Source organism: Mya arenaria, chromosome 2, assembly GCF_026914265.1.
Source record: "Mya arenaria isolate MELC-2E11 chromosome 2, ASM2691426v1".
NCBI lineage: Eukaryota > Metazoa > Mollusca > Bivalvia > Myida > Myidae > Mya > Mya arenaria.
The window spans coordinates 43,519,536-43,537,033 of NC_069123.1; the positions used below are offsets into that span (position 1 = coordinate 43,519,536).

The following is a 17,498-nucleotide window of genomic DNA, read 5'->3' on the forward strand; positions in this document are numbered from 1 at the left end:
GCTATTTGGTATCCGGCTTTATTGAATTTGTCCGATACATAGCGGGACACCATATATTAATAAAATCGAAACTGAAAGTAGAATGCATTGTGGTGTCAACAAGGTAAGTGATCAAAGGCTACATTTGTTGTATGATTTATTCTAAAATGTTCTTCATCGAATTGATTTTATAACAGAAGACCAGTTGTCGATAGAACCTGAAATTAACAATGAAAACACGAGTTATACATAACCAGAAAGATATCAGAAAAAGTGAAAAAGATCGAGATCTGAGTAGCTACAATAATGAGCGATCAGGGATCCTTTTTATTATTTTGATATTTCTTATGTATCCTTGTCTGCCATAGTAAAAAAAATCGCCAAAGGACTCGTTGACGGACATTTAGGTGGACTAATCTTGGGGGCTGCCACATCTTGGAATTACTTTTGATACTGAACTCCAGTTCCGTCACCATATGAATGGCTAAATTAACAAAGCCAACAAGATTACTGGGCTTGTGCCAGGGGCGGATCCAAGGTTCCACATTAGAGGGGGCGTAACTAAGGGGCGTGACCTTTTGAGTTGCGCCCCTCTCTCAGAACCATACTAATGTTGGTTTAGTGTTGGCACGGGGGTTTGGGGGTATTCCGTCATTTTTTAACGATTTCTAGTCAAAAATGTAGTCCAAATAATTGTACGTTGACGGATTTTTATAGATTTTTGATATGGCAAATTGGAAGAATCCCGTATAACACGTCTATTATTTTAGACTACAGTAGTCAAAAATGGTGCAAAACTTGGACCTTGTAAGGCACCTTGTTGGCGCGGGGGTTTTGGGGTGTTCCATTTTTTTTAACGATTTCTATTCATACTACTACAAAATTCTTTCATAAGCTTTACAAGACAGTTATACGATAACATCTGAAATGTGTATGGGAAAAAGTGTATTCAACCCAAGGTTTGTAAAAGAAATTGAAGCAATTCTGAAAGAGTTCTGAAAAGGGCAACCAAGCTGGTGTATTATGTAAGAAACATGCTTGTTATGTACTGAAATATTTAAAGCTTTCAAAATTCCATCGCTTTCATACATGTACAGCAAATTTCGAGGAGATATGATCGAAGTTTATTAACTTATGAATCGCAACGAAAACATCTATTATAAAAAATATAGTAATTTTGGAGTAGATTTCCCTTCCACAAAAACTATAACGATAACTACAACGTTTACAAATTATTAAAAAAAAACCCTGCTAGATAGCTACATGCAGATTTTTTACACAGTTTATCCGGATAATCTGCTCTTGAGGGGTTATATAAGTTGAACCAACTTGCGACCCCAACCACAGATGTAAGATGTAAGATACATCTACAACCAATATGGTTTGCGGAAGAAACGTTCTTGCGACACCAAAATTATCCTCACCGTATAGGATTTCTCTGCTGGGCTTGATGAAGGAGAGCAGATAGACGCAACACTCTGGGACTTTTCAAAAGATTTCGACCTGGGCCCACACCAACTAGGCCACTACGGACTTGATGGAAATACATTCCAGTGAACCTAGAGCTTCCTCTCCTACCGCAGTCAACAGGTTCTTGTCGAAGATCATTTGTTTCTTCAGCCCCTGTCACATCTGGAGTCCCACAAGGCACAGTCCTCTGCCTTTTCTTTTGTACATGAACGACCTCCCGCAGCAGGTCTCACCAACTCCCGCCTATATGCAGACAAGAGTCTCCCCTACAGGATGATGCGCACTCAGCTGCCTTCACGGCACTAAAGGACGACTTTGATAGCACGCAGAAACGGGAGGACTGTCATTTAACCCCTCCGCAAGTGTTTTGTGATCAGGATCACTAACAAACGACCACCAATCAAGGCCAATTATGCCATCTATGACCATAACCTAGCCATAGAAGGGCAGCCAGGTTTGTCATGGGAGACTAAAAGATCACAAGCAATTCCAGCACGATGATAAGAAACCCTGGCTGGGATTCTCTACAGTATATATGTACAAACTAAGAACACAAACTGGTGACGATGTATCGAATCGTACACACTCTCTTATACATCCCATGTTATGTTTCTGCATCCAGCTACTCTCAACATGCGCAGCCATATAGCATGCTACAATTTTAAAGGACGGACGTGTACCGCCGCTCGTTTTTCCGAGCTTGTGTTCGCCTGTGGAAGCAGCTACCAGAGCATATCGCCACTGCCCAGACCACGGATGCCTTCAAGGATGGGCTTGCAGGCTACCACTTCTGAGCTTTATAAGGAGTTTATTGGCTTTTATCCTTTTTACATGAACGCTTCACACATCACAACGACATTTCATATGCGACGATGCTTAAGAGTGGGTCCAGCATATGATATGAAAGAAGAAGAGGACGAAAAAGAAGAAAATGAAGAAAACCGACAAATAGTAATTAAATAGTGATGAATGATTTGTAAGCGTTTGAATACTCTAATGGTTTAAAATAACTGTATTTACTAGCTTGATGACAGACTACCTCAGCTGATCAGATAGTTATCATGAATTGTGTGAAAAAAACATGAATAATTCTCATGAATATTTCCTTGGACACCAGACACCATTTTTTATTGCTGCATGTACATTTAAACTATTCTGTTTAAAATATGTATACGTATAAGACGACCTTTATGGACGACAGGCCGAGAACTCTATTTTATTCAGTACTATACTTTATACAGTCTGTGCGAATTGCGAAATGCACAAGCCCGATGTCCTGACGCCAGGAAAATATCTTTTTGGGTATCCTATAATCATTTCCTTGAGGACTTGACAGTGCTTGATCTACCATTTGTCGGGGGGGGGGGGGGGTCGAGTGCCCATGTTGTGTCACATACAATCTGTCCGAGCCCTCCATCGTGACTTGAACTGGTGAGCCCTGGTGGCGGATAATATGGGTTAAAATAAGGAGCATAACAGTTAACATCTCTGTGCATATGAGAACATAAACACCTCCTGTACTTACACTGTTAGTATACATTCATCGGCGTTGGTTTCGCCGGTAAAATATGTCGTTCTTGATTCATTCAATATGGCCGCCAAAATTCAAGATGGCCGCCATTACAATACTTATGTTAATATTTAGTTGTGGGATTTACTGTGACATTAATAAATGCCTTGTTTAGTGATGTCCTCAGTGCCGAGGTATCCATTATCCTAATTAGTTTATAATCATCGTCTGATGAGCACTAAAATTTGAAGAGGGCTGTGTGTTTCCTGGATTTTTCAATATTTTCTGTCTTGTCAAAGCAGTAGATTAACAATGAATCGGTATCTAACACACCATGTTTTAATGTGTGCCATAATTAATTATTTAGTTTATTTTAAACAAAATAGCTGATATCTTAATCCATAAATGAAAGAAAAAACAGCACTTACAGTGATATACTATAATAATAATAATTTCTGTCCACTGTGTCCAGGTTCATTGTACACTACCTTCTAGCCACCAGTAATGTTTTTTATCTGAAAAAGGGGCAATATTAGCAACAGACTGTGTAGAAATCGATGTGTATAAGGGTCACAGCAGGGTTATAATAACAACACCCCACATAGCAATCAGTTGCTTGTTTTTGTTGGGAATTCATGGTCAATGTAGGCTTATGCTTTATATTGTACAAGTATTCCTCTTAAACAAGATTTATATTTTCCCTGAAAAAGAATTATTTATCGATTTTAAAGGCCAAGAACCCTATAATTTCATAAGTTGATGCTTACTACAAAGCATTAGATGTGTTGCAGTATTGCAGAAGTTTGGAACTTAATTTCGTGTAACCTATGTTCAATGAGGACAAAATGGCATTCAGGATGGCCGCCATAAATATCTAATCGGGTATTTTTCTATCTCTGAATATATCATACATTTAAATAAATAGAGATGTGTATTAAAATGTGTATTGCTCATGTTCCCAATGTACCTATATTAATATGATGCATTGATTTCCTCAAGGTCAAAGTACGATCATTCCGCAAAATGTGTGATTTCCTGTATAATGTTCTTGTATTGTGCTAATACAATTTTGGATGACATACATGTAATTTGAACATTCCTTTACATCAGCTTACCTTTTATGGAATAGTTAACAAAATAAGTTAACTTCCCTGTTATGGTTAGTGTAAGGACCCACTCAGGATTATTGGCGGATATATCCAATAAGTCTGCTAAATCCAATATGGCCATCACATGGCATTAAGTAGTATAGTCTTGATAATAGAGCTGCACAGGGGATGGTTTGCTTTGAATGAGCTTTATGGTCTAGGTCAAGGTCACTGTTGCTAAAAAAAGAAATAGTTTTAGTACTGAATAACTTAAGTAAGGGTTAACATAGTGTGACCATACTTGGTATATAGGACAAGTTTAGGCAGAGCTTTCATGGATTGCCTTTTGGCCCCCTAGGGTCAAGGTCACTGTTACTAAAAATAGATTACTGTTTCAGTTATGGTTGACATACTGTGACTAAACTTGATATGTAGGAAGAGTTTATGGAGGATTTTCATGGGATTGTGTTTGGGGCCCTTAGGATCAAGGTCACTGTTACAAAAAATAGAAGAAAGCAGTTGAAACTGAATCTCTTCTGCCAATCATTAAAAACCTGGTTTTGTCACATCGCGATTCTTGTTCACTTTTAAATTTGATTGTTTTATTGCTTTTGACAGGCACATATTACATCGTTATTGTATTGACTTCTAAGTCAATGCGGCGTAGTCGAGCGCGCTGTCTTACGACGGCTCTTGTTATTTTACTGATACTCACTAGAAAGCATGTAAAAACAAATATTTATTTATAATTTTTGTGTTCCTCTATAAAATAAGGGTGATGGCGGCCACCTTGGATTTTGGCGCCCATCTTGGACGAAATTTAGGCGAGTCCTGTGCTTTTTTACCTTTAACTTGCAAATGTGTCAACAGGCAAAGTTTCGTAATTTTAACCAAAAGTGCACAATTTGTTAAAATCTTGTCACAAATATGACTGGACCATAATACCATGACTCTTAAAAGTTAGGCCCCAAGACATTGGATCTTGGGTTTTAGACTCCGTTATGCCCGGTTTATTCTGGAAAAGTTGGTGCATCTGAAAACAATGTCAACTTTTTTTATTCTATTCATTCTTTCAGCTTTTCTATATTTTTGTTTTTGTTTAAAGCGTTCCTGTTCATTTCTATGCAAAATTAGATATCCCATGTTTGGTCAAAATGACGTATTTTGACGTGAAACCCCGGGCCCATCATCAAAATGTAAACGGTCCCTGACATTTTCCTACAATGCATTAGGGGATTCCTTAAAAGTTCACAAGTGGCCTTTTTTATTACAATATCATCAAAAAACACATTTTTGGTGTTAAAAAACATTTTTTAGGGAATATAAGTATCTATCATGTGTTTCCGGTTCGGATAGAAAAATCCGACCCGAGGGCACGTGCGTAAGCCGGTAACGAGGCTTGCCGAGTTATCGGCCACGCAGCGTGCCCGAGGTTCGGATATTTCGATCCGGACCGGAAAAACATGATTGATATTTTTTCTTGCATATCTAAATGTATCAATGTGTGGAAAAAATGACGTTGAAAACGAATTTTTGTACAATTAGTGCATCAAAAAGCGTTTGCGACGTTGTTTACTGACGTCATGAAGCGCAGTATTTTCAAATAACTAAAATAGCGTTTTTTACGATTATTTATTTTCAATTTTAATTAAAAGTCTTGCAAACATATATATATATGATTGTGCTTTATTGAAATGGCACAATATATTTTTCATAAACCATACAATAAATGAAATAAGAAGTGGCGCGTTGTTGCGCGTGACTCATCTTACATGGGGTATGTAAGATGAGTTTTTCCAGCACTGGTAACATGACCGGAAACACACGTCCGGTGTGCAAGAAAACACCCTCTACCTCACATTTAAAGTCTACCCCGCCAAAAAACGTCCCTGTAACGTCAAATCCTGGATCCGCCCCTGTATAATTGTTTCAAGGTTGTAGGAATTTACAACACATACTGCCGCTTTATAGGCAGTGGCCGAGTTGATATTGACATACATGTTTGAACATGCATGCTATTGGTTTCTATAATAAGATATACATGCATGGCCAAGTACTTTGATTTATTCTAATTATTGTTCTGATAGTAAACTTTTGCTGTACGAAATATCTGTTAATGGGTTATATGCGCTATGTTTTATTTCAGGTGGTTATCGATCAGTAGATAACGTTAATTTTCAATACAATCAATCCACTATTGAAGTTAGCAGAACATTTTACGAGCAGGACTGTTATCTGGTATTTACTATTACCGCTGATCAAAACTTCGGGCTTGATTGCATTTTATTTTAAACATTGGAGTTCGAAGTGATACTTTTCTAAATAAGAAATTAAGTTTATACAGACTGATTAAAGTAATCTGATTAGTCAAAAGGTCACATTTGATCTTGCTTTAAGAGAAAACAAGGTTTACGACGGTTTCTTATGCTGTTATTATGGTACTGTGAACATTCAGTGTGGACATTCCGTGTGGACATCCAATTAAGGACTATTGAATTGGGCGTTTTAAATGCCCTGTATTCTGCAAGACTTGGCATTATCACAACATTGGACTTGCACGCAAACTAAAAACTTGAAGGTATGGAGTAAACTACATACGATTTGTAGCTATGCAGGGATATTCTTTAATGTAATTTTATTTGTTTGCGGATATAACATTCAAATATTTGGGTTTGTGCAAGTTTTCTACATTGCCTTACTTAAAAATTGATAAGGATTTTTGAATTTGAAGTACCAAGCTTTAAACAAGACAAGGTGCACTAAAGAATAAGTCCACTTTGCAGTTGTCAAATTACTCATTGACAAGTCTTGATTGATTTCCACTTAAATATTGGTTCTTTATACATGTTTGTCTCGGGCGTGATTAAGTGCATGTCCGTATATGTACAAGTACATTCAGTTTCTGACGCTTTTCGCAATATGCAACAAGTACAGTGTGCTTTCCAATTAATATCCAATAATACCAAATATGCCACTAGTCTATTTTCATAAACATGTAATTAAGATATCTGTCCTGAATTCCGAGTAGTGCCTCGTGCCTTTTGACTAATAATTTTCATATATACCCAACATCCCCCCACTAGCTATACAACTTGGCGTTTTCAGGTGTAATTATTACTCAGAATGGCAAGGATTTAGTTAAACATAAACTATGCGCACATGTGTATTTTCAGGCGTGATTACCCAGAATGCCTCTGCTAGTGGACGACCAGCCCTTGGGCTCGAGCCCAAAGTCAGTGGCCGAGTTTCTACAGAGATACCCGAAATTTAGGGTACGTTATAGCTACATCTTATTAGCAAAGTATTATATTCACAAGTAGGATTAAGTTACGACGTTCTAGAATCTATTTATGAAACCGACGATGAATTTTAAGATGCGGCAATATTTGCGAAAACAAATTTATACGGTAGCTTAAACCTCCATGGAAGAAGTTTTATTGCACATGCAGTGCGCTATACAATCGTTCGACTATTTGTTTAAGAAGGCTTTTAGCACGCAATTGCACATAAAGAGGCTTCAAATGTTTATAAGGACGTATGCGGAAAATATAGGTGCAACTATATCAAGACTACGAGCGAAACTATTAACACCAAATATCATTTCTTTAAGCGTAATGATAGATTCACTGTATTTTTCCGAGTGCATGATTCTCTTTTCATGCAAATTGGTTACTTCTTCCAGTGTTAAAATAAATTTAAAGTAAATTTATATTTCTGGTAATTCGAAAACTACACGCATTGTTGATGACCTATTTTTGAAGTTGTTTGTCATTTTGGGCCATTATATCTTAAATTAAGGTATTGAATTCTACTTTAATTGCTTATTTCTATCAAGTAGTTTTTTTATCACCAAATGAACGAATTAAGTAGCTGTTGAATACGTTAATAATCATTCATATCTGATCAGAATTTTTACCCCATTTTTCAAGTGCCATTGTATTCTATGCACGTTGTACGATTTGTCTACAATGCCGCTTATGAACTATTTACAGGATCAATAACTTCGGAGATGAATTGTTTATTTTACATTGTTCAGTAAAAAAATTCTGTCAAAATAAAATCATTGGCAAATATTTGCCCCATTGTTTAATAATGCAATCGATACTATTGCGATTTTTGTAAACAATAATTGAGACTGTCAAAAAGAGAATGGAATGCATTATGCAGTAATGAGCATGGTTGACTCTAAAAGTTATTTATAAACAATTGCGGCATAATTTTATTTGATGATACTTGTTAGTATTTCCGTATTTTCAGATTTTACTGAGAGTATCATAAGCAAGCTTTTCAACATTTTATTTCCGAACGAAGCAAGCTTATTTGAAGACAAAGACGTTTTGACCATTGTCAATTATCAAAGTGTAGGTTCCTAAAATAGATATACGGTATCACTCTATTACATAGGTCAGAAATTATGTATTGTGATCAAACTTGGTATGGAAGAAGCTAACAATGTGAACACGTTGCTTGGACCTGATTTAGGGGTCATTTGGGCAAAGCTCAAAATCGTTGTTACTAAAAATAAAAATCAGCTTCCGCTAAATTACCTGAATTTATAAATCAATCATATTAAAATATCTCACTAATGTGAATAAGTGCCTTGGGATTGCATTTGTGGAATAAAGATCAAGGTCACTGTTACTAAAAATAGAACATTGATTTCTGCTATCGTGTTGAAACTTGGTGTATAGCAAGATCACGTTTGGATGCCCCTTTGGACTGTGTAAGTGAGGTTTTTGCGGGGTCGGGAGGGGGTCAAGATCAAGGTCATCGTTTCTAAATTTAGAAAAATCTGCTTCTGCCCAATTGTAAGAGTTAGGAACAACGTACATTGATTACACGTGGTTTGTTGCAAGTGTAGTGGCATACCTTTATATTGCATTGGAAGTGTGTATGGTTCGTGGCACTATATTGCATTAAATAGGAAACCAGTAGTTATGAATGATCTACTGTGTTTATGTTTGGTATTTACTAATGTCATATTAAGATTTACGCTCTTATATGTAAGAAACTTAAACATCTTTATTGCATTATAATTATTTTTATCATTATTATAATTCAGTCAACTTCTTATATCATTAAAATCAATGTACGAGAATGTTTATATTATCGAACAGATACATATTATTTATCTTTAAAACATTTAAATGAAATGAAAGCTTTTGCAATCAACCAAACAAAAATGTAATTCAAGTTTTATTTGTGCCAAGCCATATTTATACCGGATATGTGACTGAAGGTTTTTGTATGGACTACTTTTAAATCGTCGTTTATTTGTCACTCTAGTGAACGTACTATTACGCTCGTATCTATATCAGGAGAGTGGCGTGGTTCTAACGTCCAAGCCAACAAAGGCGGTCCCTCCACATGGACTACTCTACATAGGTCAGAGGGAAATGGCAGTTGTCGGTCCTGATGATGGTAGGTTGTTTCCCTTTAGCGGTTACACATTGTGTAGTCTTATTTGACTGTAACAAATTATGTAAGGATCTTTAAGATTTACTGTTTTACTGTAAGTGAGATTATCTTTTTGGCTTCTAAGCCATTTTCCACAAATCAATTTTATAACATTTATTTTGGCAACTTAAAAATCTAAAGTAGTAATCTGTTCTATGTAATGATTTTTGTCAATTTGTTTGTTTTTGGATTTGTTGAATCTTTGGCACGTTATAGAATGATTGTATTACATTGATGCAATAAAAATATTACTTACGTCTTTTGTTCCAGGTCAGATACAGGTGATGGGCACTGATGACGCCACCACATGCCACATCGTCATTCTTAGACACACAGGTAATTTGTTAAGCATATGTATGCATATCTGTTGATCTACCAACTACAACTACACCTACACAAAGGATGATACAATTAATGCTTCATCTTCTATGGCAATTGGCTTGGGTTGACAATTTAACAAGCTGTTGTCTGTTTTAGCTTCCATGGTCACGGGTATGGCCACAACCACGGGTTGGTATTGTGAATTTAACAAACTGTTGTCTGTTTCAGCTTCCATGGTTACGGGTATGGCCCATAACCACGGGGTTGGATTGGCAATTAAACAAACTGTTGTCCGTTTCAGTTTCCATGGTAACGGGAATGGCCCATAACATTGGGTTGTAATTTCACAAACTGTTGTCTGTTTCAGCTTCCATGGTAACGGGTATGGCGCATTATGATGGCTCGGGGTTGGCTCAAGCTACTCAAAAACTTATAGAGACGGTTATGACTGTAACTGGCGGAAAACAGTGGGGAAGGTATGGTCTATTTCAAAATTGGTATTAAAAAAACTGTAACAACTGTAACAAAATGCCTCGATGCTTTGTAATGGCAAACGTTATGCAAATTTTACAGTTATAAAATTATGCTGATAGAGAAAGAATAGACCTGCGAATTAGGAATCGTAAAGTTTCTCAAAAAAACAATCCAGTCTCGATAGAACATAATCAATAAAACCTGAGACATTGGCAATATTTACAAGAAAGCAATCTTCAAGCCAAACAGTGTTTATATTTAAACTATAAAAATAAATATCTTTATTTCGTTTCTAGGTTAGAACTTACATTGGTCGGGGGCTTTAAGGACGACAAAGGGATGTCGGAAGAGCTGTCCGTAAAAATTCTAGGTAAGTTTGTTTCTACTGTTTGCAAGTGATTTTCAAATCAAGTTCAACCTCAATAGCCTGTCATCAACCTCCTACGCCAAAGGAAACCGACTACAGTCACCAGCGAATTTGCATATAAATGTACTTTTACTTATCACCATGAACTAATTCGGCGGGTCAATTTCGCCGCAAAGTATCCATACATGAAAGTTTTGCATCAGCAGACCAATTAAATCTTAGTTTGAAATAACGAGTTCATGGACGGCACGGTTAACAAACGAATCTCTTTGAAGTGCCGTAATCTTACTCTTTAAAACCACCATATCTGCGGTACAAATTGACTGTTCTTGTTTTGTTCCAAAAGGACATTATTAACCCGATTTTACTAAGTTGACGTGTATGCTTTGCTTAGTTCATTCGAAATCAGTAGTTTATTTAATCGAATTCACCTCATTTAATAGAGTGTTGTATTGAACATGCTCTATATACTTTATTTAAACATGTTTTGTTTAACTGTATCTATTTTCAGATGTTTTCAATAAAAATCCAACAGATGTTCACTTAGTAACTGCATGTATAACAGGTACTGTTTCATTTCAATATCATTTCATGCATTAATAACACCACAGTTTTGCCTTTTATCGTTAGGAAATGAATAATTTACGTTGCAATTAATTTCCCAATGCTGTTGTTTAATGTTAAGTACTCGCTTGTGAACAATTTGCAAAAAACGTTTTATTGTTTGTGAATTTCAGATCTCAATACCAGAACCGATAAAGGTGTTCCATTTCCAATCATTTACGGCCTAGGTGAGTAAACATGCTGTTTACTGGTTGATAAATAACAAATATTTAGGTATTCATTCGGGTACTCCCGTTTTTCCCATAGCACATAATCACATCATATGAAAGTATCCTATGTATCCGGCTTGGTGACCACCAAATAACATCAGTGGAGCCAAGGCCGGGAATTGAGCCAGACTTTTAGCTATGTTAATTGAAAAGGAAATCGAAATCAAAGCGAATTTACTATGATATTACATATTGATGTTTATTCGATTCCCACTCACCGTTACATGAAAGTTTCATGCGATTCCCACTCACCATTATATGAAAGTTTCATGCGATTCCCACTCACCGTTATATGAAAGTTTCATGCGATTCCCACTCACCGTTATATGAAAGTTTCATGCGATTCCCACTCACCGTTATATGAAATTTTCATTCGATTCCCACTCACCGTTATATGAGTTTCATGCGATTCCCACTCGTCGTTATATGAAATTTTCATTCGATTCCCACTCACCGTTATATGAGTTTCATGCGATTCCCACTCACCGTTATATGAAAGTTTCATGCGATTCCCACTCACCATTATATGAAAGTTTCATGCGATTCCCACTCACCGTTATATGAAAGTTTCATTCGATTCCCAATCACCGTTATATGAGTTTCATGCGATTCCCACTCGTCGTTATAGGAAATTTTCATTCGATTCCCACTCACCGTTATATGAGTTTCATGCGATTCCCACTCGTCGTTGTATGAAATTTTCATTCGATTCCCACTCACCGTTATATGAAAGTTTTATTCGATTCCCACTCACCGTTATATGAGTTTCATGCGATTCCCACTCACCATTATATGAAAGTTTCATGCGATTCCCACTCACCGTTATATGAAAGTTTCATGAGATTCCCACTCACCATTATATGAAAGTTTCATGCGATTCTCACTCACCGTTATATGAAAGTTTCATTCGATTCCCACTCACTGTTATATGAGTTTCATGCGATTCCCACTCGTCGTTATATGAAATTTTCATTCGATTCCCACTCACCATTATATGAAAGTTTAATGCGATTCCCACTCGTCGTTATATGAAATTTTCATTCGATTCCCACTCACCATTATATGAAAGTTTCATGCGATTCCCACTCACCGTTATATGAAAGTTTCATGCGATTCCCACTCACCATTATATGAAAGTTTCATGCGATTCCCACTCACCGTTATATGAAAGTTTCACGGATTCCCAGTCGTCGTTATATGAAAGTTTCATTCGATTCGCACTCACCGTTATATGAAAGTTTCATTCGATTCCCACTCACTGTTATATGAGTTTCATGCGATTCCCAGTCGTCGTTATATGAAAGTTTCATTCGATTCCCACTCACCGTTATATGAGTTTCATGCGATTCCCACTCACCGTTATATGAAATTTTCATTCGATTCCCTTTCACCGTTATATGAGTTTCATGCGATTCCCACTCACCGTTATATGAAAGTTTCATGCGATTCCCACTCACCGTTATATGAAAGTTTCATGCGATTCCCAATCACCGTTATATGAGTTTCATGCGATTCCCAGTCGTCGTTATATGAAAGTTTCATGCGATTCCCACTCACCGTAATATGAGTTTCATGCGATTCCCAGTCGTCGTTATATGAAAGTTTCATGCGATTCCCGCTCACCGTTATATGAGTTCATGCGATTCCCAGTCGTCGTTATATGAAAGTTTCATGCGATTCCCACTCACCGTTATATGAGTTCCATGCGATTCCTAGTCGTCGTTATATGAAAGTTTCATGCGATTCCCACTCACCGTTATATGAAAGTTTCATGCGATTCCCACTCACCATTATATGAAAGTTTCATGCGATTCCCACTCACCGTTATATGAAAGTTTCACGGATTCCCAGTCGTCGTTATATGAAAGTTTCATTCGATTCCCACTCACCGTTATATGAAAGTTTCATTCGATTCCCACTCACTGTTATATGAGTTTCATGCGATTCCCAGTCGTCGTTATATGAAAGTTTCATTCGATTCCCACTCACCGTTATATGAGTTTCATGCGATTCCCACTCACCATTATATGAAAGTTTCATGCGATTCCCACTCACCGTTATATGAAAGTTTCATGCGATTCCCACTCACCGTTATATGAAAGTTTCATGCGATTCCCACTCACCGTTATATGAAATTTTCATTCGATTCCCACTCACCGTTATATGAGTTTCATGCGATTCCCACTCACCGTTATATGAAAGTTTCATGCGATTCCCACTCACCGTTATATGAAAGTTTCATGCGATTCCCAATCACCGTTATATGAGTTCCATGCGATTCTCAGTCGTCGTTATATGAAAGTTTCATGCGATTCCCACTCACCGTAATATGAGTTTCATGCGATTCCTAGTCGTCGTTATATGAAAGTTTCATACGATTCCCACTCACCGTTATATGAGTTTCATGCGATTCCCAGTCGTCGTTATATGAAAGTTTCATGCGATTCCCACTCACCGTTATATGAGTTCCATGCGATTCCTAGTCGTCGTTATATGAAAGTTTCATGCGATTCCCACTCACCGTTATATGAGTTTCATGCGATTCCCAGTCGTCGTTATATGAAAGTTTCATGCGATTCCCACTCGTCGTTATATGAAAGTTTCATGCGATTCCCACTCACCGTTATATGAGTTTCATGCGATTCCCACTCACCGTTATATGAAAGTTTCATGCGATTCCCAATCACCGTTATATGAAAGTTTCATGCGATTCCCACTCACCGTTATATGAAAGTTTCATGCGATTCCCACCCACCGTTATATGAAAGTTTCATGCGATTCCCAGTCGTCGTTATATGAAAGTTTCATGCGATTCCCAGTCGTCGTTATATGAAAGTTCCATGCGATTCCCACAAACCGTTATATGAAATCTAGGTGATGTGTTTCGGTACATACACACCTTTCTCACAATCAATTATTGTCGCATTCTGTTCTCATTAAGTTAGCACCAACTTTCAGTATAACAATGAGTTCACACTTCCTACATGTAAATTTGATATTCAATGTATCTTTTGTTATCTTGAACTCTCCAGCGGCGATAATTCAGACTGGCGAGATGTTTCCGGCCAAGTTCCAGGACCGGGGACCAGACCAGCCGCTCAGATCCGCCAGACACTTCACCGGATCGGAGGAGGTACTTACCACCACAGATATATGAAGCGTATAGAGAACGTGTTCTAGTGTTAGACCAAGCCTCAGTGTTCAGATTTATCTATTTCCAGATGAAACACAATTTCCGACATCCATGTATGCATTGTATAGAGATAACGTCGAGATAAATAAAAAACTAGTTTCGCACTAACTTTACTTGTGTCTCGTTTTTACCAAGGGTGGTTCCGTATTCATCTGTACTCTCGAATATTACGTTGTCAAATAATACAAAAACATACATACAATGAACCCATGTGTATGGTTTCATTTGGCGATTTTATTTGTCTCCTCAGGTGCTGAACATTTACGACGCCCGCCGGAAGCAGCTTGTAATCGGACCGTTCGACTACAGCACTATGGACGAGATCGACCTACTATGTCGACTCCCTGACCCCATCATTAGAGAGGTAAGCCCGGGAACGATTACATGTTGGTGATCTAATTAATTGACACTGGATGTGTCAATGTATATAAATCTGAGGTCTGATGGAAAACGTGTCCACATCTCACAAACAGTTCCATGTTCGAGCCTTTTTAGAAGGAAGCACTTGCTCATGGGCTCACACGTCAGACACTAGAAGTTTTTTTTACATGTGGAGTATATTTGATCCAATAAAATAATTGTTTTTTTTTAATTTATTTAAGAGAGAATATTTTTATAGATATTTATAATATCTGTGGTGGTAAAGTGTATGTTTAACATAAATGTATCACCCACAGCATCTGTCCACGTCACCGGTACAGGAACCCAAGCATTTTGAGGCGAGCGTCCGTGCCGCTCTCGTGCAGATCAGGGACTGCCCCGACCCCCTCAAAACCGTCTTCAAGGGCAAGGGCCGACACTATAAGAAGGAACCCGATGGTAAATGGACCAAGGTCGATTAACAAGATGTGGACCATGTCAATCTACATTATATGAACCGGAGCAACCTACATTATATAGTTCGGATCAATTAACACTGTATCAACCGGCGTCAAATAACACAGACTCGAGCCGTAGAACACATTTATTAGACTTATGTGTTATAAGGTTATAGAATAAAGAAGGTGCATATAGCGTCATCATTTAACACATATCTTCAATTATTTATTTTCTCTGTGCTTTAGTATTAATTTAATTCATTGACAATTATGCATTTTTAATGAGAGAAAAATGCCGCACGTACTTCAAACGTACTATCGTTTTGGTAGCTATTAGTTTATGTATATATGTAGAACATTTGTTTTATGAAGGATTTTCAGCTTATCAAAGACTGCTATCTTTATTTTTTTATTTTACTGTTTTGCATGCAAATTGCCAAATTGCTGTTTTAATCAAAGTTCATTTCACCAAAGATGAAACATGATAGGATGAAAATGTTGAAAAATAACTTTGCCTTAAAAAAGTTGTCTTGTACAGGCGTGTAAAGTCAAAAGCGGGGACAATACATGTACAACATTTTCTCATTTATTTTTCACATAAAGTTTATATCAGCACTAAGTTTTAATTTCTCAACCTTGACAACAATTCTATGCACTCTGATAGAATACACATGTATACAAAAACAATAATGCTCACGCACACACACACATACTCATACATTCGCACACCCGAATATACAAACATTTTAAATAAATGTTTATTCAAGACTATATAGTGCTAAGTATTTATATTCAATTACATAGCATATTGTACCACTGACGTGTACCCTATCACCCATTGTATCACCATTTTGATATGATTGAAGCCAAAGAGTATTTAGTTTAAACATATCTATTTAGTTCAAGGAAATATTAAAAAGATGAATACACAATATACACTTAAATAATCTGGATTACAAAGAAGTTTGCTTATACATCTAATAAGGTTGGGGACTAGATTTCGTTGAGACATAACTAGGAAGACTTAGTAACTAAACTGTGTTTAATGTTTTTGTGACGGGTATACATATGGGTATTTAATGAGTTCATTTAACATGCTAAACTGAAGGAACATTATAAGATGTGATATTACAAAAAATTGCCGGCAGTCTGTCAACAATTATATGTCCTTGCAACACTACGCTGTATTTTACATGTTAAACATTGGAACTTAATTTGTGGCCGAACTTATTAGTTATAAGAAACTCTTGGAACCTAACCATATCGAGCCGTGAGCTTCTTTAGTTTCTATATGTGCATGTATAATTGGACGTTATCATTTAAACAGACCAATCTCTGTATCTTATTAAGTGAGAATGTTTGCCAGTGTGATTATATGTATACACTTGAAAAGTAGTATATGTGAAGATCAAAATATATTGTACATAGTATGTGTTCATTTCTGTCGTGTAGTACTGTTTACCAAATATTTGTGTAAAGATTTTTATTCCGACGTTGAAAATAAAGAGTGTCACGCATTATTACATTGCGTCGTTTTTCCGAGTCCCAATTTCCAAAAGGCTATAAAACCTTTCATAACTCAACACTGAATTACATTTGGAACAAATAGGATATATAATAATGAAAGCTTCAACCATTTTGGTACCGCCCTGCACTTATTCCTCCACGAGGTCTATGAATCCATTCAATGTTATTGAGGTCAATACTGACACTGCTTGAAACTAATGGTCAGTGGTCAATATGTTGACCATGGATAACCCAACATGTATCATTTATGACCTCACGTACCTAGTAATAAGTTGTACGGACGTTGAACAATTATTTCATGATGTGCTCATCAATTTGGGTAACACAAGCACAGCTGAAACAAAATATTGTTAGAAATACTGCTTATAACAAGTGTTTCCTTTAAACTCCCAGAGCTGTAAAGATTTTAAAGTTAACAACTATGGCGTTAACAACGATTGGGTTAACAACGTTGTTCTCTT

The 17,498-nt window shown here is 36.9% G+C and overlaps 1 protein-coding gene across 3 annotated transcripts; it reads left to right on the top strand.

Moving 5' to 3' along the window:
- Nucleotides 1-78: 78 nt before the first annotated feature.
- On the top strand, nucleotides 79-17,024 carry LOC128242072 (protein N-terminal asparagine amidohydrolase-like). 3 transcript variants are annotated; one of them, XM_052959118.1, is made up of 11 exons: nucleotides 79-103; nucleotides 7,221-7,319; nucleotides 9,366-9,468; nucleotides 9,775-9,840; nucleotides 10,193-10,301; nucleotides 10,596-10,669; nucleotides 11,178-11,231; nucleotides 11,404-11,457; nucleotides 14,532-14,632; nucleotides 14,943-15,056; nucleotides 15,370-17,024. In XM_052959118.1, exons 2-11 carry the CDS (start codon nucleotides 7,236-7,238, stop codon nucleotides 15,532-15,534), a joined length of 924 nt encoding a protein of 307 aa, XP_052815078.1. In that variant the 5' UTR covers nucleotides 79-103; nucleotides 7,221-7,235; the 3' UTR covers nucleotides 15,535-17,024. The 3 variants fall into 3 exon arrangements, with proteins under 3 accessions (XP_052815078.1, XP_052815069.1, XP_052815086.1); XM_052959109.1 differs by lacking the exon at nucleotides 79-103 and adding an exon at nucleotides 5,991-6,625; XM_052959126.1 differs by lacking the exon at nucleotides 79-103 and adding an exon at nucleotides 6,654-6,717.
- The last annotated feature ends 474 nt before the right edge of the window (nucleotides 17,025-17,498 follow it).